Source organism: Physella acuta, unplaced genomic scaffold, assembly GCF_028476545.2.
Source record: "Physella acuta isolate Inbredline_101_S28 unplaced genomic scaffold, ASM2847654v3 ptg000175l, whole genome shotgun sequence".
Classification (NCBI taxonomy): Eukaryota; Metazoa; Mollusca; class Gastropoda; family Physidae; genus Physella; species Physella acuta.
In genome coordinates this window covers 786,478-804,057 of record NW_026731694.1, presented here as the reverse complement: position 1 = coordinate 804,057, position 17,580 = coordinate 786,478, and the positions used below count along the sequence as shown (strand labels likewise).

General features: G+C 42.4%; 1 protein-coding gene across 4 annotated transcripts in view; it reads right to left on the bottom strand.

Annotated features, from left to right (window-relative positions):
- LOC131936330 (glutamine synthetase) overlaps window positions 1-17,580 on the bottom strand; it is a 50,900-nt gene that overhangs the window by 3,634 nt on the left and 29,686 nt on the right. For all 4 annotated transcript variants that reach the window (XM_059293262.1, XM_059293260.1, XM_059293261.1 and 1 more), the window contains 4 exons: window positions 9,049-9,145; window positions 6,702-6,798; window positions 2,189-2,332; window positions 107-259 (listed from right to left, as the gene is read on the bottom strand). In XM_059293262.1, the coding sequence (XP_059149245.1) occupies window positions 107-259; window positions 2,189-2,332; window positions 6,702-6,798; window positions 9,049-9,123 (469 nt within the window). In that variant the 5' untranslated portion in view covers window positions 9,124-9,145. The remainder of the gene's footprint in view (window positions 1-106; window positions 260-2,188; window positions 2,333-6,701; window positions 6,799-9,048; window positions 9,146-17,580) is intronic.

Sequence of the window (17,580 nt, the reverse complement as noted above, 5' to 3'; positions counted from 1 at the left end):
TTGGCCAACCCACAGCAGCCTGGCCATCCTAATGGCCCACTTACAACAGCCTGGCCATCGTAATGGCCGACTTACAGCAGCCTGACCATACTATTCGCCAACTTACTATTTGGTTGCGGCATGAAGCAGCTTGGCCAACCAATTGGCCGATTGGCCGCGTCAATGATGGAGTACTCCTGCTCAAGGCCGAACCAGGGGGCCGATGACATCACTTCCGGTGTGGCCATTGTTTCAGCACAGTCTTTACGGAAGTTGCGAGCTAAGGAAGAAAAAAAAAGGTCGAAATAAAATTAAGATTAATGTGTTCGGTTCTGGAAATTCCCGACAATAAAAATAGACATAACTGACACTTTATAAAGAGATGGAAAAAGAAAACAAAAATATGTCAAACAACACGTAGTTCGGCGCCCCCCCCCCCCCCCCTCCCTTTATTAACTTGAAGATAATGTTCTGCCCATGTCTTCATTGGAGTTTTCAGTTCATGTGTTTATATTACACAAAAACGAAATCAAACAAAACTAAGGCTTCCGGTTTTAACATTATTTCACATTGAATATCTCAAAAATATATTTGATTAACCCTTTGATGGTTGTTGAATGCATGTTAACCCCTATTATGTGGATTAAAAGCTAATAATAATAAAACGCAGCCTTTTAATACCTTCGGTTATAGTTCATATTTATCAATGTTATCACAGAACTTTGCATATAACTGTTTAAAAATTTCTTTTGAGTCCATTGGTGACGTATCAGTTATGTGTGTGTTGTCGGGGTAGTTAAATTTTTGAGAAGAAATATCAAACAGAAGACTGCTTTATTTACCCTAAAAATACTTGAATTAGTCGACAAAGGCATCATAAAAACTAAATAGATAAGAAAACAGACAGTAGATCAGATAAAGGGCTCTAGCTCATTACTGGAAGCTCCTCTTATACTTTGCTTGCAAAACCAAATTTAGGTATTGGCTAAGATGTTTTATTTTTTATTTTATTTTTTTGTAATTAGGGGAGGTACACCCCTTCCAGCACACATAAAAAGTGACGCCACTGTCACGGCATAATCTTCTTCGAATAAAAAACATGAATATTTACAAGCTGCCGTCTGCTCCGTCCCATATCCTGTACGCGTCTAAAAACCGAAAAGAAAATGTAAAAAAAAAAAACGTATTCTTGCAAACACAGCAAACATTACACATTTATTTTTGTTTGATCGTTTTGTGAGTTGTTACACATCGTGCATGATTGCAATAAGACTAAGAATCATCTTTAGACCTAGCGATTCATTGGGTAGATGAAGTAGAGTTCATGTGTTTCTTGGCCTCGGCAAATGAAGGGATCGTGTGGTCAGCACTTTGCGTAGTCTCGTTTACTTTCCCTAACGTGAGTTAGGTGCCCATCAGAGTTGGATGGACTCAGGGACGTTCTACTACTTAGAACCCGGATTCGAACTCGAGACTTTCGAGTTAGCTAGCGCTCCACCAACATACCACGCCGTCCGATGAACTTGAATACTAAAATAATTTAATTATTAATAGTACAATGATCAATTATCTCTTTAGAAAGGTAATTAAAGTCCAACACGTTTATTGCCTCTACATTTCATCATTCAGCAGAAAAACATTCGATTTGTAAATGTGCCAATTACGATGCACTCAACTCATAACATCTTCGAAGTAGGGTGTTTGGGATGAGATGTTGTTAGTTGTCGGGTTGTAATCTCGGTAAAGTGTATCGATATGAATCCAGTGTGAACCTTTATGGGTATAGAATATTGTGTGAATACTGAATGTTGTGTTTTAAAATTGACGTGGCTATTGCTGAAAACCACTAGCTGTTGTGTGTTTCGTTTCAGTGTGGCTGTTTGCCTGTGTGTGTGTGTGTGTGTGTGTGTGGTTGTTAAGGTGTATGTCTGAGTGGCTTTATTTTGTGTGTGTCTGAGTTTGTATGTATGTGTGACTGTGGTGCTGTGTGGGTGGGTGCCTGTGCGGGCGTGTGTCTGTGCGGGCGTGTGTCTGTGCGGGCGTGTGTCTGTGTATGTCTGACACCTATCAGGCTATCACCCCCCCCCCCACTTACGTACAGGCTGCCAGTCATCAATAGAAGTGTGGGTGTGTCTGCAAGGGTGGGTGTCTGCGAGTGTGTGTCTGTATGTCTACCTATCACCCCCCCCCCCCCCCCATCCCCACTTACGCGCAGGCTGCCAGTCATTAGCGTAGACCTCACACAACACCAGCCGGTGATTCCCTTGCCGGAACGGGTCTTTATAGATGGCAACCGGCTTGAGGAACCGGTCCTCAACTGGAAAGTTGGCCGCATAGCTCCACACTGGGACTTCTGGGAAATAAAATAACAAAAGAGAGTGTTATACCGATACAATAACAGTGCATATTGTTATACCGATACAACAACAGTACAAATTGTTATACCGATACGATAACACTAGAGATTCTTATACTTAGATAATAACAGTACATATTGTTTATACCGAAATACAAATTATCATAACTAGATAATAACAGTACATATTGTTATGCGGATACCGTAACAGTATAAATTGTTATACACAATAGCAATACCGATTGTTATACCGATATAATAACAGTAAAGTCTGTTGTTCGGTTCAAATTATTACTTATTGCAAGGGATTAAAAAAAAATTCAAAACCAAGCGCTAAGCTAGTTGGCTATTTAGGGAAAAGTCTAATCTCGGGGGGGGGGGGGAGAGGGGGGGGGCTTATTGCAGAGAAGGGCTTCTGTCCATGTCTTCAGAGGGCTTAGAGCCAAGAAAGAATTGAAGCTGTTTTCTTGTTTACATTCCACTTATCTATCAGAGCTGAGTGGACTCAGGGACTTGAACCCGGATTCGAACTTTCGGGTTATCTATCTGGCGCTCTACCTCTAGGCCACTCCGTTCCACAAATGTTACATAGGTATACAATATTGAAATGGAATAATATGTATTTCACTAGTGCGATACCGCAATACTACAGAGGCTGACTACATTACATAATCGATGCATCATCCGGGTCCGATACGACGATGCAAGGACGTCCTGAGACGATCTCATGACGCAAGACTGGCTGTTTCAATGCCATGAACACGCGCGTGAAATGGACTTCACTAGACATTTAACAGCACGCGGCTCCTGAGTGTGAGTGGCGATGCTGACACGACCCTGCGTTGCCTTCGTGGCATAATTATCTAATTGAGCGGGACCTGGCCAATCGATACGCAGACGTCTACCTCGTTCCGGCGTCTGCTCGGCCGTCCATTAATCCGTCAATCAATTGGAACCGGAAATGTGTTGATTTAGCGGGAGAAAGCGGATACAAGCTGACATGATGAAGAAATAGCGGGGAAGGTAGACTAGAATAGATGCTGGCTTGACACTCTGGAATTTTAACTAGGGCAGCCAGTAACCTCTCTAGTAACTAGGGCAGCCAGTAACCTCTCTAGTAACTAAGGCAGCCAGTAACCTCTCTAGTAACTAGGGTAGCCAGTAACCTCTCTAGTAACTAGGCAGCCAGTAACCTCTCTAGTAACTAGGCAGCCAGTAGCCTCTCTAGTAACTAGGGCAGCCAGTAGCCTCTCTAGTAACTAGGGCAGCCAGTAGCCTCTCTAGTAACTAAGGCAGCCAGTAGCCTCTCTACAACCATAACTAGGGCAGCCAGTAACCTCTCTAGTAACTAGGCAGCCAGTAGCCTCTCTAGTAACTAGGGCAGCCAGTAGCCTCTCTAGTAACTAAGGCAGCCAGTAGCCTCTCTACAACCCTAACTAGGGCAGCCAGTTACCTCTCTAGTAACTAGGGCAGCCAGTAGCCTCTCTAGTAACTAGGGCAGCCAGTAGCCTCTCTAGTAACTAAGGCAGCCAGTCACCTTTCTAGTAACTAGGGCAGCCAGTACTCTACAACCCTAACTAGAGCAGTCAGTAACCTCTCTACAACCATAACTAGGGCAGCCAGTAACCTCTCTAGTAACTAGGGCAGCCAGTAGCCTCTCTAGTAACTAGGGCAGCCAGTAACCTCTCTAGTAACTAGGGCAGCCAGTAGCCTCTCTAGTAACTAGGGCAGCCAGTAACCTCTCTACAACCCTAACTAGAGCAGTCAGTAACCTCTCTAGTAACTAGGGCATCCAGTCACCTTTCTAGTAACTAAGGCAGCCAGTAACCTCTCTTGTAACTAAGGCAGCCAGTAACCTCTCTAGTAACTAAGGCAGCCAGTAACCTCTCTAGTAACTAGGGCATCCAGTCACCTTTCTAGTAACTAGGGCAGCCAGTAACCTCTCTAGTAACTAGGGCAGCCAGTAACCTCTCTAGTAACTAGGGCATCCGGTAACCTCTCTAGTAACTATGGCAGGCGGTAACCTCTCTAGTAACTATGGCAGGCAGTAACCTCTCTAGTAACTAAGGCAGCCAGTAACCTCTCTAGTAACTAAGGCAGCCAGTAGCCTCTCTACAACAATAACTAGGGCAGCCAGTAACCTCTCTAGTAACTAGGGCAGCCAGTAACCTCTCTAGTAACTAGGGCAGCCAGTAACCTCTCTAGTAACTAGGGCAGCCACTTACCTCTCTAGTAACGAGGGCAGCCAGTAACCTCTCTAGTAACTAAGGCAGCCAGTAACCTCTCTAGTAACTAAGGCAGCCAGTAGCCTCTCTAGTAACTAGGGCAACCAGTAACCTCTCTAGTAACTAGGGCAGCCAGTAGCCTCTCTAGTAACTAGGGCAGCCAGTAACCTCTCTAGTAACTAAGGCAGCCAGTAACCTCTCTAGTAACTAGGGCAACCAGTAACCTCTCTAGTAACTAGGGCAGCCAGTAGCCTCTCTAGTAACTAAGGCAGCCAGTAGCCTCTCTAGTAACTAGGGCAGCCAGTAACCTCTCTAGTAACTAGGGCAGCCAGTAGCCTCTCTAGTAACTAGGGCAGCCAGTAGCCTCTCTAGTAACTAAGGCAGCCAGTAGCCTCTCTACAACAATAACTAGGGCAGCCAGTAACCTCTCTAGTAACTAGGGCAGCCAGTAACCTCTCTAGTAACTAGGGCAGCCAGTAACCTCTCTAGTAACTAGGGCAGCCACTTACCTCTCTAGTAACGAGGGCAGCCAGTAACCTCTCTAGTAACTAGGGCAGCCAGTAACCTCTCTACAACCCTAACTAGAGCAGTCAGTAACCTCTCTAGTAACTAGGGCAGCCAGTAACCTCTCTAGTAACTAAGGCAGCCAGTAACCTCTCTTGTAACTAAGGCAGCCAGTAGCCTCTCTAGTAACTAGGGCAGCCAGTAACCTCTCTAGTAACTAGGGCAGCCAGTAGCCTCTCTAGTAACTAGGGTAGCCAGTAACCTCTCTAGTAACTAGGGCAGCCAGTAACCTCTCTAGTAACTAGGGCAGCCAGTAGCCTCTCTAGTAACTAGGGCAGCCAGTAGCCTCTCTAGTAACTAGGGCAGCCAGTAGCCTCTCTAGTAACTAGGGCAGCCAGTAGCCTCTCTAGTAACTAGGGCAGCCAGTAGCCTCTCTAGTAACTAGGGCAGCCAGTAACCTCTCTAGTAACTAGGGCAGCCAGTAGCCTCTCTAGTAACTAGGGCAGCCAGTAGCCTCTCTAGTAACTAGGGCAGCCAGTAACCTCTCTAGTAACTAGGGCAGCCAGTAGCCTCTCTAGTAACTAAGGCAGCCAGTCACCTTTCTAGTAACTAGGGCAGCCAGTACTCTACAACCCTAACTAGAGCAGTCAGTAACCTCTCTACAACCATAACTAGGGCAGCCAGTAACCTCTCTAGTAACTAGGGCAGCCAGTAGCCTCTCTAGTAACTAGGGCAGCCAGTAACCTCTCTAGTAACTAGGGCAGCCAGTAACCTCTCTACAACCCTAACTAGAGCAGTCAGTAACCTCTCTAGTAACTAGGGCAGCCAGTAACCTCTCTAGTAACTAGGGCAGCCAGTAGCCTCTCTAGTAACTAGGGCAGCCAGTAACCTCTCTAGTAACTAGGGCAGCCAGTAACCTCTCTACAACCCTAACTAGAGCAGTCAGTAACCTCTCTAGTAACTAGGGCAGCCAGTAACCTCTCTAGTAACTAGGGCAGCCAGTAGCCTCTCTAGTAACTAGGGCAGCCAGTAACTTCTCTACAACCATAACAAGGGCAGCCCTTAGCCTGATGCTCTGGAATTGCTATCGATTTTAATTTCCTGGGTGACATTTTTTTTCTCTTTTTTTTTCTTCGCTTCACACCTAAGGTAAATGTCAGACGGTTTTGGCGAGATTTAAGATACACTACCAAACCATTGTAGGGATATCTGTAATCACAGATATTAGATACAGGATCTTTCGTAGTAGCATATTAGATACTGGAACTTTTATAGTGGCAGAGACTTTTAAAGTGACATATAATAGATACAGGAATTTTCTAGAGGCAGATAATAGATACAGTTTATAGCGGCTTCATGTAGGTTTATATTGCTTCTTACAACATTATTACAACTTCATGTAGGTTTATAACAACTTACTATATGTTTATAACAGCTCCTTACACATTTATAACAGCTTCTTACAAGTTTATAACAGCTTCTCACAAATTTATAACAGCTTCTTACAAGTTTATACCCGCTTCAGGTAGGTTAATTATACCCTTATGTAAAGTTATTGCTCAAAACTTCAAGATAATCATGCGTTGTTAAAAAAAAGAAAAGAAAACCCACTTAACTCTGAACGAAAAATAATTTACCTGAAGGGCAGGCAGGCACTGAGTTAATTTTTCTACACTTGCTGTGAATGCTGTACCCATCTTCTGCTACGTAAACGTATTCTACAAGTACCTGGTCCTGTTGAAGAACACAAGTTACACAACATGAACACGGTGTGGTAAAAATATAATAAACACTTGGTTTAAATCAATTTTAACATAGTATGAAAAATTTTAAAACCTAAAGACTTTACCTACAGAACACAAGTTACACAACATGAACACGACGTGGTAAAAATATAATAAACACTTGGTTTAAATACATTTTAACACAGTATGAACATTTTTTTTAAAACCTTAAGACTTTCCCTACAGAATACATGTTCACAATATCAGCAGTATGGAGAAAAAACAATATAAATTAGTGTGAATAAATCTAAAAATATTTTTTTAAATACCTGGAAATATTATCTACAAAAGTTGGATTAAACTGTTTTGGTAGGGATAAACGAAACAAAGTACATAAAAATATCAGGTCTAAGGCAGACTAAAGCAAGACCGGGAGAAATACTTGGAACAGATGGAGGAAGCCTGTGAAACTTAATCAACATTCAGGCAAAACTCGAGTTTGTAGACACCCGATTTTATAGCGGGATGTCAGGTTAATTACCACTATTTTACTGTGGGGGTTTCAGGCTAATCAAAACTATAAAGTAGCGGGATTTCAGGCTTAATAATACTATTACTTAGCAGGATCTCTCACCTTTTTATAGTGGGAGTCCAAGGCAATTATAATGGTTTTTGAATGGGAAGTCAGTCTAAATACTAGTTTAATACCTACGCCTACAGTTTGCTAGAGAAATGCCAGTTTAATACCTACACCTACAGCTTGCTAGTCTGACTATACATGATTGCACATTTTCTACCGCAACAATGACATCAGAGCTTCGTGGTATTTTATTTCGAGCTAATGTTTAGACGACGGGACGACGTGGCCTAGCAGTAGAGCGCTAGACTACTAACCCGAGAGTCTCGAGTCCACCCATCTCTGGTGGGTACCTAACTCACATTAGGGAAAGTAAAGGCGGCTGGGCATAGTTCTGACCACACTATCCCTTCATATGCCGAGGTCACAGAAACAAGTGAACTCTACTTTACTTGCCCCATAGACCATCAGGTTCGGAAAGGGAACTTAAATATTTAGACAGAATGCTGTTTTTGAAACAAGCCCAACCCAAGATCACACCAACTTTAACTGAACGATTTAAATCATAACTATATTATACAAAAACAAATAAATATCTTATGAATAATTTTGTTTTTCTAACTTCAAGATAATCTAATCTGTCATAAAAAATCTAGATAATTCCAGCCACCTCTTCCAGTACATCTCAGACCACAGCAACAATATTACTCTTAATTTCAGCCACCCAAGATGCGTCTCCCTAGCTGTAATTAACATTGAGGATCTGATTAGAGGAAATCAGTGTCTACATCGATCTGTATAAGAGCAACGTCCGGGTCATCTTGACCTTGACTAGACCATCAATCGATGAATCAAGACGTCCCTGGTAGTTGTATTCATGTTTCGGCTTTTCCATCTTAGGGGAGGGGAGGGCTTGTGTCATATGGGGAGGACTTGTGTCATGTAGGGGGAGGACTTGTAACATATGAGGGAGGACTTGCGCAAAGTAGCGAAGGACGTATCATATAGGGGAGGACTTGTGTCATTTGGGGGAGGACGTATCATATAGGGGAGGACTTGTGTCATTTGGGGGAGGACTTCATTTGGGGGTGGACGTTTCATATGGGGGAGGACTTGTGTCATATGGGGGACTTGTGTAGTATAGCAGATAAAAATGACCTACCTGTGGTATAGTTGATAAAAATGACCAAACTGTTGTATAGATAAACAAGATTAAAATGACCTACCTGCAGTATAGTGGATAAAAATGACCTACCATCCTGTGGTAAAGCAGATAAAATGACCGTCGTGTGTTTTAGCCGATAAAATGACCTTCGTGTAGTATAGCAGATAAAAATGACCTACCTGTGGTATAGTGGATAAAAATGACCAAACTGTTGTATAGATAAACAAGATTAAAATGACCTACCTGCAGTATAGTGGATAAAAATGACCTACCATCCTGTGGTAAAGCAGATAAAATGACCGTCGTGTGTTTTAGCCGATAAAATGACCTTCGTGTAGTATAGCAGATAAAAATGACCTACCTGTGGTATAGTGGATAAAAATGACCAAACTGTTGTATAGATAAACAAGATTAAAATGACCAAACTGTTGTATAGATAAACAGAATACAAATGACCTACCTTTGGTATAGCAGATACAAATGACCTACCTGTGGTATAGCAGATACAAATGACCTACCTGTGGTATAGGTAAACCAAGCACGAAGGCTGAATGAACAGCTTTGTTAAATCTCCAGTCGCTAGGTTCTCCCATTGTGACCACACAGTTCCGTGTCCTGGTGGACGAAAAAACACCCAGTCAGGTCTCTAAACCCTAACCCAACCAACGGTTAATCCTAACCCAACCAACGGCTAACCCTAACCCAACCAACGGTTAATCCTAACCCAACCAACGGCTAACCCTAACCCAACCAACGGCTAACCCTAACCCAACCAACGGCTAACCCTAACCCAACCAACGGCTAACCCTAACCCAACCAACGGCTAACCATAACCCAACCAACGGCTAACCATAACCCAACCAACGGTTAACCCTAACCCAACCAACGGTTAACCCTAACCCAACCAACGATTAACCTAACCAGCTTAACCAGCTGTAATTAGGCTACAGAGATGTCAAGTTAAATCTCTACCTTACTGGTTTAGTTAGTGGCTTGTATTTGTAAGATAAAGTTTAAACTGTAGGCCCTACACCAGGGGTTCCCAACCTTTTTTTTCTCTAGAGCACATTCTAAAATATCGGTAGGGTGGCGGGCACAACCTATTTTAAATCGACAAACTCCTTTCCTAACTTGTCATTTTGCCATAATTTATTTTCTTATTTTCTTATAGTCATAATGTATTAATAAATAATAAACAAAAACGTTTCAAAATAATAAAATTATTTGGCATTTTTTCAAATTGCATACACACAGAGAAATGTATTTACAAAACGTAAATAGTGCAGTCTGGCTCGCCGCTAGACAAGTTGGGACAAGTATCGAACATATTTAATAAACCTAGGCAGTCAAAAAAAAATTAAAACTGTAACAAATGAATAAAAATCAATCATATTTACTTTCTCGTATATACGTAGTATAGAGAAAGTATTGTAATCGTGCAAAAAAAAAAATCGAGATTTTTACAAATCTCGACGTTTTACACCTCACTGATACGGAAAAACATAATTTTGCAATCTTGTCCGTATGTCTGTGTGTGTGTGTGTCTGTGTGTCTGTCCGTGTGTAAACACGATAACTTGAGTACCGTTACAGCTAGGTTGATGAAATTTCATATATAAGTATTTTATCAAAATCGTAGATCCGTATCAACTTTTGAGCGATTTCCGATAACCGGAAGTGGTACTTTTCCTACTTTGAATTTTTTAAAAGCCTATAACTTGAGTACTATTTCAGATAGATAAATGAAATTTCACATGTAAGTAAAAGATCTAATTCTCTACCTTCTGTTAAATTTTGAGTAATTTCCGTTGACTGGAAGTAGTAATTTACGCTACTTCCGATTTCTCAAAAAACTAATGTAAATTTTTAAAGTACTAATAATATTGCGCACTATTATACGCGATTTTATTCGGCGTTTGCTTGGTGCGCAATGTTTTTTTTATGAGATTCTATTCTATTTTTAAAAGTTTAAGTATTTAAAATGGATTAAAAATCATAACTATATCCCCAGTTACCATCCCCTGTTGTTTTATATAAGAATATTCGAGAAAGTTTAGGGGAGATCACTACCGGTTTATTTAAAATAATGTTTATGAAAAAAAATTCTGTCTCTGTCGAATAATGAGAGGCGGGCACATACGAATCGTTCAGCGGGCGCCATGGCGCCCGCGGGCACAGGGTTGGGAACCCCTGCCCTACACGAAGGCAAAAATATGAACGTAGACTATCCCAAAATAAGAGAAATGATGTTATAACTAGTTTAGAATGCATTCGTTTATATAGTTGAAACATTTATCTTTTATTCCGTGGAATCGCTTTTGGTTTATCAGTATCAAAAGCAATAATGAATCGTCTTGATCGTGTTCAAAATGCTATTAAATTATTTTATTATGGTTTTTTAAACAATTAATATGCAATGTTTACAATGCTTCTGAGGTTGGGTTACATTCTTTGTTTGTAAAAAGATTTTTTGTAAAGTGTTTTCGCTTATTGTCTTAAAATTTTATCAGCATCTACCAAACTTCCCAAACAATTCTCACCTACCAACCTCCCCACACACTTCACCTACCAACCTCCCCACACACTTCTCCTCACCAACCTCCGCACACACTTCACCTACCAACCTCCACACACACTTCTCCTCACATACCAACCTCCCCACACACTTCTCCTCACCTACCAGCCTCCCCACACACTTCTCACCTAGAAACCTCCCCACACACTTCTCCTCACCTACCAATCTCCCCACACACTTCTCCTCATCTACCAACCTCCCCACATACTTCTCCTCACCTACCAACCTCCCCACACACTCCTCACTTACTAACCTCCCCACACACTTCTCATCTACCAACCTCTCCACACACTCCTCACTTACTAACCTCCCCACACACTTCTCCTCACCAACAACCTCCCCACACATACCAACCTCCCTACACACTTCTCCTCACCTACCAACCTCCCCACATACTTCTCCTCACCTACCAACCTCCCCACACACTCCTCACTTACTAACCTCCCCACACACTTCTCATCTACCAACCTCTCCACACACTCCTCACTAACCTCCCCACACACTTCTCCTCACCAACAACCTCCCCACACTTTTGCTCACCTACTAACCTCCCCACAATTCTCCTCACCTACCAACCTCCCCACACACTTCTCACCTACCAATCTTCCCACACACTTCTCCTCACTTACCTCACCACAATTCTCCTCACCTACCAACCTCCCCACACACTTCTGTTCACCTACCAACCTCCCCACACACTTCTCCTCACCTACCAGCCTCCCCACACACTTCTCCTCACCTACCAACCTCCCCACACCAAACTCTCACATCGTAACTTCTAATCACAACCCAATACATTACAAAAACCAACACCATAATTAAACGAACTTTCTATTTGATCTCCCTCCATGATTGCATGATTGATGATTCAAGCGCTTTGATTGTAAGATCACAATACGACCGCGCATCGATTGGGACAAATCCCCTGACCCCCAGAGACAAATCGATGAAGAAATCGATCGACCGACACTGTCAGGACCAAATGATAATGCAGACGACACAGAAATTCCATTAGGTCACAGTTCCACTTTTCTTGTGGCCTGTTGTTGTTGTTGGCCCGTCGTAGAGTGGGACAACTTGTGTGACCTAAGTGTCCACGGCCCGGCCCAGGGGGGGGGGGGGGGGCACTTAAACCCTGGCCCGCTAACAGGTGGGCCACGTTAAACCCTGGCTTACCGAGGGGGGGGGGGGGAGTAGGCACGTTGAACCCTGGCCCGCTAACAGGGGGGGGGGGGTGCACGTTCAACCCTGGCCCGCTAACAGAGGGGGGGGGCACGTTGAACCCTGGCCCGCTAACAGGGGGGGGCACGTTCAACCCTGGCCCGCTAACAAAGGGGGGGGTGCACGTTCAACCCTTGCCCGCTAACCGGGGGGAGGGCACGTTGAACTGTGGCCCGCTAACAAGTGGGCCACGTTAAACCCTGGCCTGCCGGGGGGGTGGGCCACGTTGAAAACCGTGAGCCTATACCGACTGCTGGAACCCTACGGAACCAACTGAACCAGTAGTTAGGAATTTTTTTCCGGAGAGGAAAAAAGAAAAGGGGGGGGGGGGTAGATTGTCCATAAATGATGTCATACTATTTTAGCAGATTTTACCAACCCTCCCCCCCCATCCACACCTTATATTTTTATATGGTCATACATTGCCAGACCAACCAACCCATGTGAACCCAGACGGGGGTCAACCAGTCACGTGACTCGGTGCTCCGGATGTAGTTACTTGACCTTTAATCATATTTTTACTGTTCACTTTTTTCTCCTTTAATAGTAGATTTCCTCTGGATCTTAAGGTCTTATACACAAAAGAGAAATGACTTTGGTGGTACTTTGTACCAGTCTCAACACAGATTTCCGTAACAAACATTGGTACCAGTTCCAACACAATATTTCTGAGAAGACAAATACGACACGTAACGCATAGCAGTGGCGTCACTAGATGGGGTGTCACCAGGGGCAGCAACCCACCACTGTCAACCCTAACATTGCGGCCCCAGCCCGTCATGCTTCAAATATGTTTTTAACTATCTTCTTTCTTCTTCTTCGTTCTTAATTTTAGTTTTGGAAGGCGTCCCCTCCAACTAAATTAAGTATTTCAGCCTAATTTTTTTTTTGGATTTGCTTCCATAGCCTTTGTCCAACCAAGAACAAACTACAAGGCAGCAGTTGTTTTGATTTTTGAGTTGTCTCTCATAGAAGAGTGACTGTCCCCAGGGTTCGAACTCGAGACTTTTCGGTTTAGCAACCACGAGCTTTACCGACTCGACCACCCCTGTTTTTAACTTTAACTTGTTCCTAATCCCAACGTAAACAGTTTTATTTCTCTACTAGCTATAAAACCTGTCGCAATGCAGACAAACAAATTAATTTGTTTTGTTGGATATTCATGTCTGGGTCAACTTTTAAGCATAACATTTTCATGGGAAACATCTGGCGTGTTAAAGAAACATAAATGTTTAAATATGAAAAATTATTTTTGGTCAATTATTTACTCATTATCTCATCATCATTATCCAATCTGTTTTGTGCCCATGACATATAGGCCGGCATAAAAAGCTCCCTCCACTTTTGCCGGTCTTCGGCTATTTTCTTGGCAGTGACCCAATAAAGTCCGGCACTTTTGTACGTCCATTTTTTCACCTACCCCAGTCAACATTTCTACTGTATCTAAATGGTGTTTTACATCTCTATTAATCAAGTTCCATTACAGTCTTCGTTATGTATTAAGAATTCCTAATAGCACAATCAGACAACCTACTTTTAAACGTAGTTTATGTAGTGGCATTCTTAAAATTAAACAGGACAATTTAACGCAACTTCGTTATTAGCATCATCAATAGAATCATCAGTTAGATTAAATAACTTCCTTTACATAAACCCTACACTTGTTGATAGATGGAGCGTAGGATAGAGAACACACTTCGCTAGCAGAACTGGTTGGTGGACCGACTTGTTTTCCTGATAACTTTTGGCAACCCCTTAATGGCATGTTAACACTTGGCCAAAAAAAGGTCGCTTTAAGGAAAATAATGGACAACTCATAATGACCAGATCACTTGGCCAACAGAAGGTCACTTTTAGGACATTAATGACCACTCCATAATGACCTGTATACTTGACCAACAGAATGTCACTTTTAGGAAATTAATGAGCACCCTATAATGACCTTACAGTAGGTCACTTACAAACCATTCTCGGCCAACCTATAGTGACCTAAAACAGCTGGCCGCTAGGTCTCTGGTAAAACCACCGGACCTAATCATCCATCAGCGGATGATCACGATTGAACCAGAGATATCGAATACAGTACACCTGAGTATGTATTCGATGGACCGATACTGTAGTCACAACACGACTACAGTACACCTGAGTATGTATTCGATGGACCGATACTGTAGTCACAACACGACTACAGTACACATGAGTATGTATTCGATGGACCGATACTGTAGTCACAACACGACTACAGTACACCTGAGTATGTATTCGATGGACCGATACTGTAGTCACAACACGACTACAGTACACCTGAGTATGTATTCGATGGGCCGATACTGTAGTCACAGCACGACTACAGTACACCTGAGTATGTATTCGATGGACCGATACTGTAGTCACAGTACGAATTCAGTGCACCAGAGTATGTATTCGATGGTGTATTCGATGGGCCGATACTGTAGCCACAGCACGACTACAGTACACCTGAGTATGTATTCGATGGACCGATACTGTAGTCACAGTAAGAATACAGTGCACAAGAGTATGTAATCGATGGGCCGATACTGTAGTCACAGCACGACTACAGTACACATGAGTATGTAATCGATGGGCCGATACTGTAGCCACAGCAGAAATACAGTACACCTGAGTATGTATTCGATGGGCCGATACTGTAGTCACAGTACGAATACAGTACACATGAGTATGTATTCGATGGGCCGATACTGTAGTCACAGTACGAATACAGTACACATGAGTATGTATTCGATGGGCCGATACTGTAGTCACAGTACGAATACAGTAAACATGAGTATGTAATCGATGGGCCGATACTGTAGTCACAGTACGACTACAGTACACCTGAGAATGTATTCGATGGACCAATACTGTAGTCACAACACGACTACAGCACACCATTTGAAACTTATAATGTGACATATGAAAATTATAATGTGACATTTGAAACAAATATTGTGACATTTGAAACTTATAATGTGACATATGAAAATTATAATGTGACATTTGAAACAAATATTGTGACATTTGAAACTTATAATGTGACATATGAAAATTATAATGTGACATTTGAAACATAATGTGACAGAGCACATATAAATGATGGTAACACACATAACGTTGATGGTTACACAAAACATCTTGATGATACAAAAAGCCATAGTAAGTACCACCGTATATATCATATATAACCATATGTAACCATATGTAACCATAGTTCAGTATAAAGATATTGTTCCGTGTAGTCAAGCGTGCGTACTAAGTCACTGCTAACTCATCGAATCCTTTAACAATCTGGGGCCGGCTTGATGTACGGAATGAAAAAACAAAAACTACTTTAAAAGATGGCGTAGTACATGCAGTGGCGTAGCGAGGTCGGGTGTCACCCGGTGCGGCACTTAATGGTGTCACCCCCCCAGAGGCGTAGCGACCCTTCCCGGGGTCCAAATTTTCAAATTTTCGATTTGCACCTCCCCCCTCAAACTTTCGATTTGCACCCCCCCCCCTCAAGTTTTCGATTTGCACCCCCTCCCTCAAACTTTCGATTTGCACCCCCCCCCCCCCTCAATTTTTTCTCCATATATTTTGCTATTTTTTGCCTTGGTGTCACCCCCCCTAAATGGTGTCACCCGGTGCGTTCCGCACCCCCCCCCCCGCCCCCCCCCCCCTCGCTACGCCCCTGAGTACATGTGTTGACCACACACACACCTTAAGTACACAGACACAAAAGTGTACTCAGTTATGTAAGTAAAGTAAGGATTCCTCTTTAGACCTAACGATCCATTTGGCAGTTGTAGTGGAATTCATACGTTTCTTGGCCTCGGCATATAAAGGGATAATGTGGTTAGCACTATGCCCAGCCGCCTTTACTTTCCCTAACATGAGTTAGGTACCCATCAGGGTTGGGTGGACGTTCCCTATAACTTGAATCCGGATTCGAACTCGAAACTATCGGGTTAGCAGTCTAGCGCTCCACCGCTAGGCCACGCCGTCCCACAACTCAGCTATGTACAAACCTGTAACTGTCTTAAAACTTCTTCCTGGTGCCAGCTAGCTATAATCAACTGAAGACTCGCACCTGTATTCATCTAATTGTAGACTAAACTAATGGAATAAGGCAACAAGCTTTCGGCAATAAATAAGTCAGTTTGTGATGAATATTAATAGATTTTTACCTGATATCATCGACGGGTAATAGCTTGTTGGGTTTTACAACAACAAAAATTTCCGTTTGAATATAAATATTGATTAGCCGATTAGAATACGGTAATATAATAGGATTTATAATTTGGGTTTATGGGATAAGTGATTAAAAAAAAAGTTAATCTGACACAAGCCGATTTAAAATCCCGTAAAGCTTAGCTGAAGGGTGAGCTCAAGAATTACGTAATTACGTAACATTGAGCTGAGGACTGTGTGGAGCTAAATTACGTAACATTGAGCTGAGGACTGAGCTTAACAATACGTATGTCGTGTGGAGCTAAATTACGTAACATTGAGCTAAAGTGCGAGCTGAATAGAGTGTCTTTCCTTTAGACAGACTCCCTATAATTCGCTTCTCTTTGCAGATCAAGACATTCGTACAACTGGGATGTTGGATTAAGATACTCAACACACCTCAGACGAACCCCGTCTCTAACCCCAACCCAACCCTAATCCCCCAACAAAATTCTAAGTCCACCAGAAACCGTCATCGAACTGTATTGGTTTAAATATCGATGTCTGCGAATCCCGTTATTTCAATGTGTGGGTTCGGTTAAATTGTAAGGATTTTTTTTCTTATACCGCGCAACCAGAAATAACGGCACGCACGTATAGAAAAGGGTTGTCGATGTAGATGAGTTTTGTGACGATATGTGACTAGTATGGGGTGGGGTGGGGGGGGGGGGTAGCGTAAATTTTAATTTGTTTTAATAAACAATGTTGAAATATCGTATTTTGTTACAATTTTTCGTGTTTCATTCTTTTTTTTTTCGTGATGTGGAGTGTGGGGGTGGGGTGGGGTGGGGGTAGGGGGTGTTAAATTTGGCTAAAATTATGAGACGTAAATTACGGTCTACAGATTAGAGTTAACAGTTTAAGTGTGTACTTTTTTTTCAATGCAAACTTTTGAAAACGTTTTTTTTTATATTTAAAACAACAATCTTTAAAGGCGAAAATGGAAATGAATTTTTAATTACCTTCTTTAAATTTCTCCCTAAACCAGCTTGATACTAAGAAGTCCAATATTAACAAATCATTTC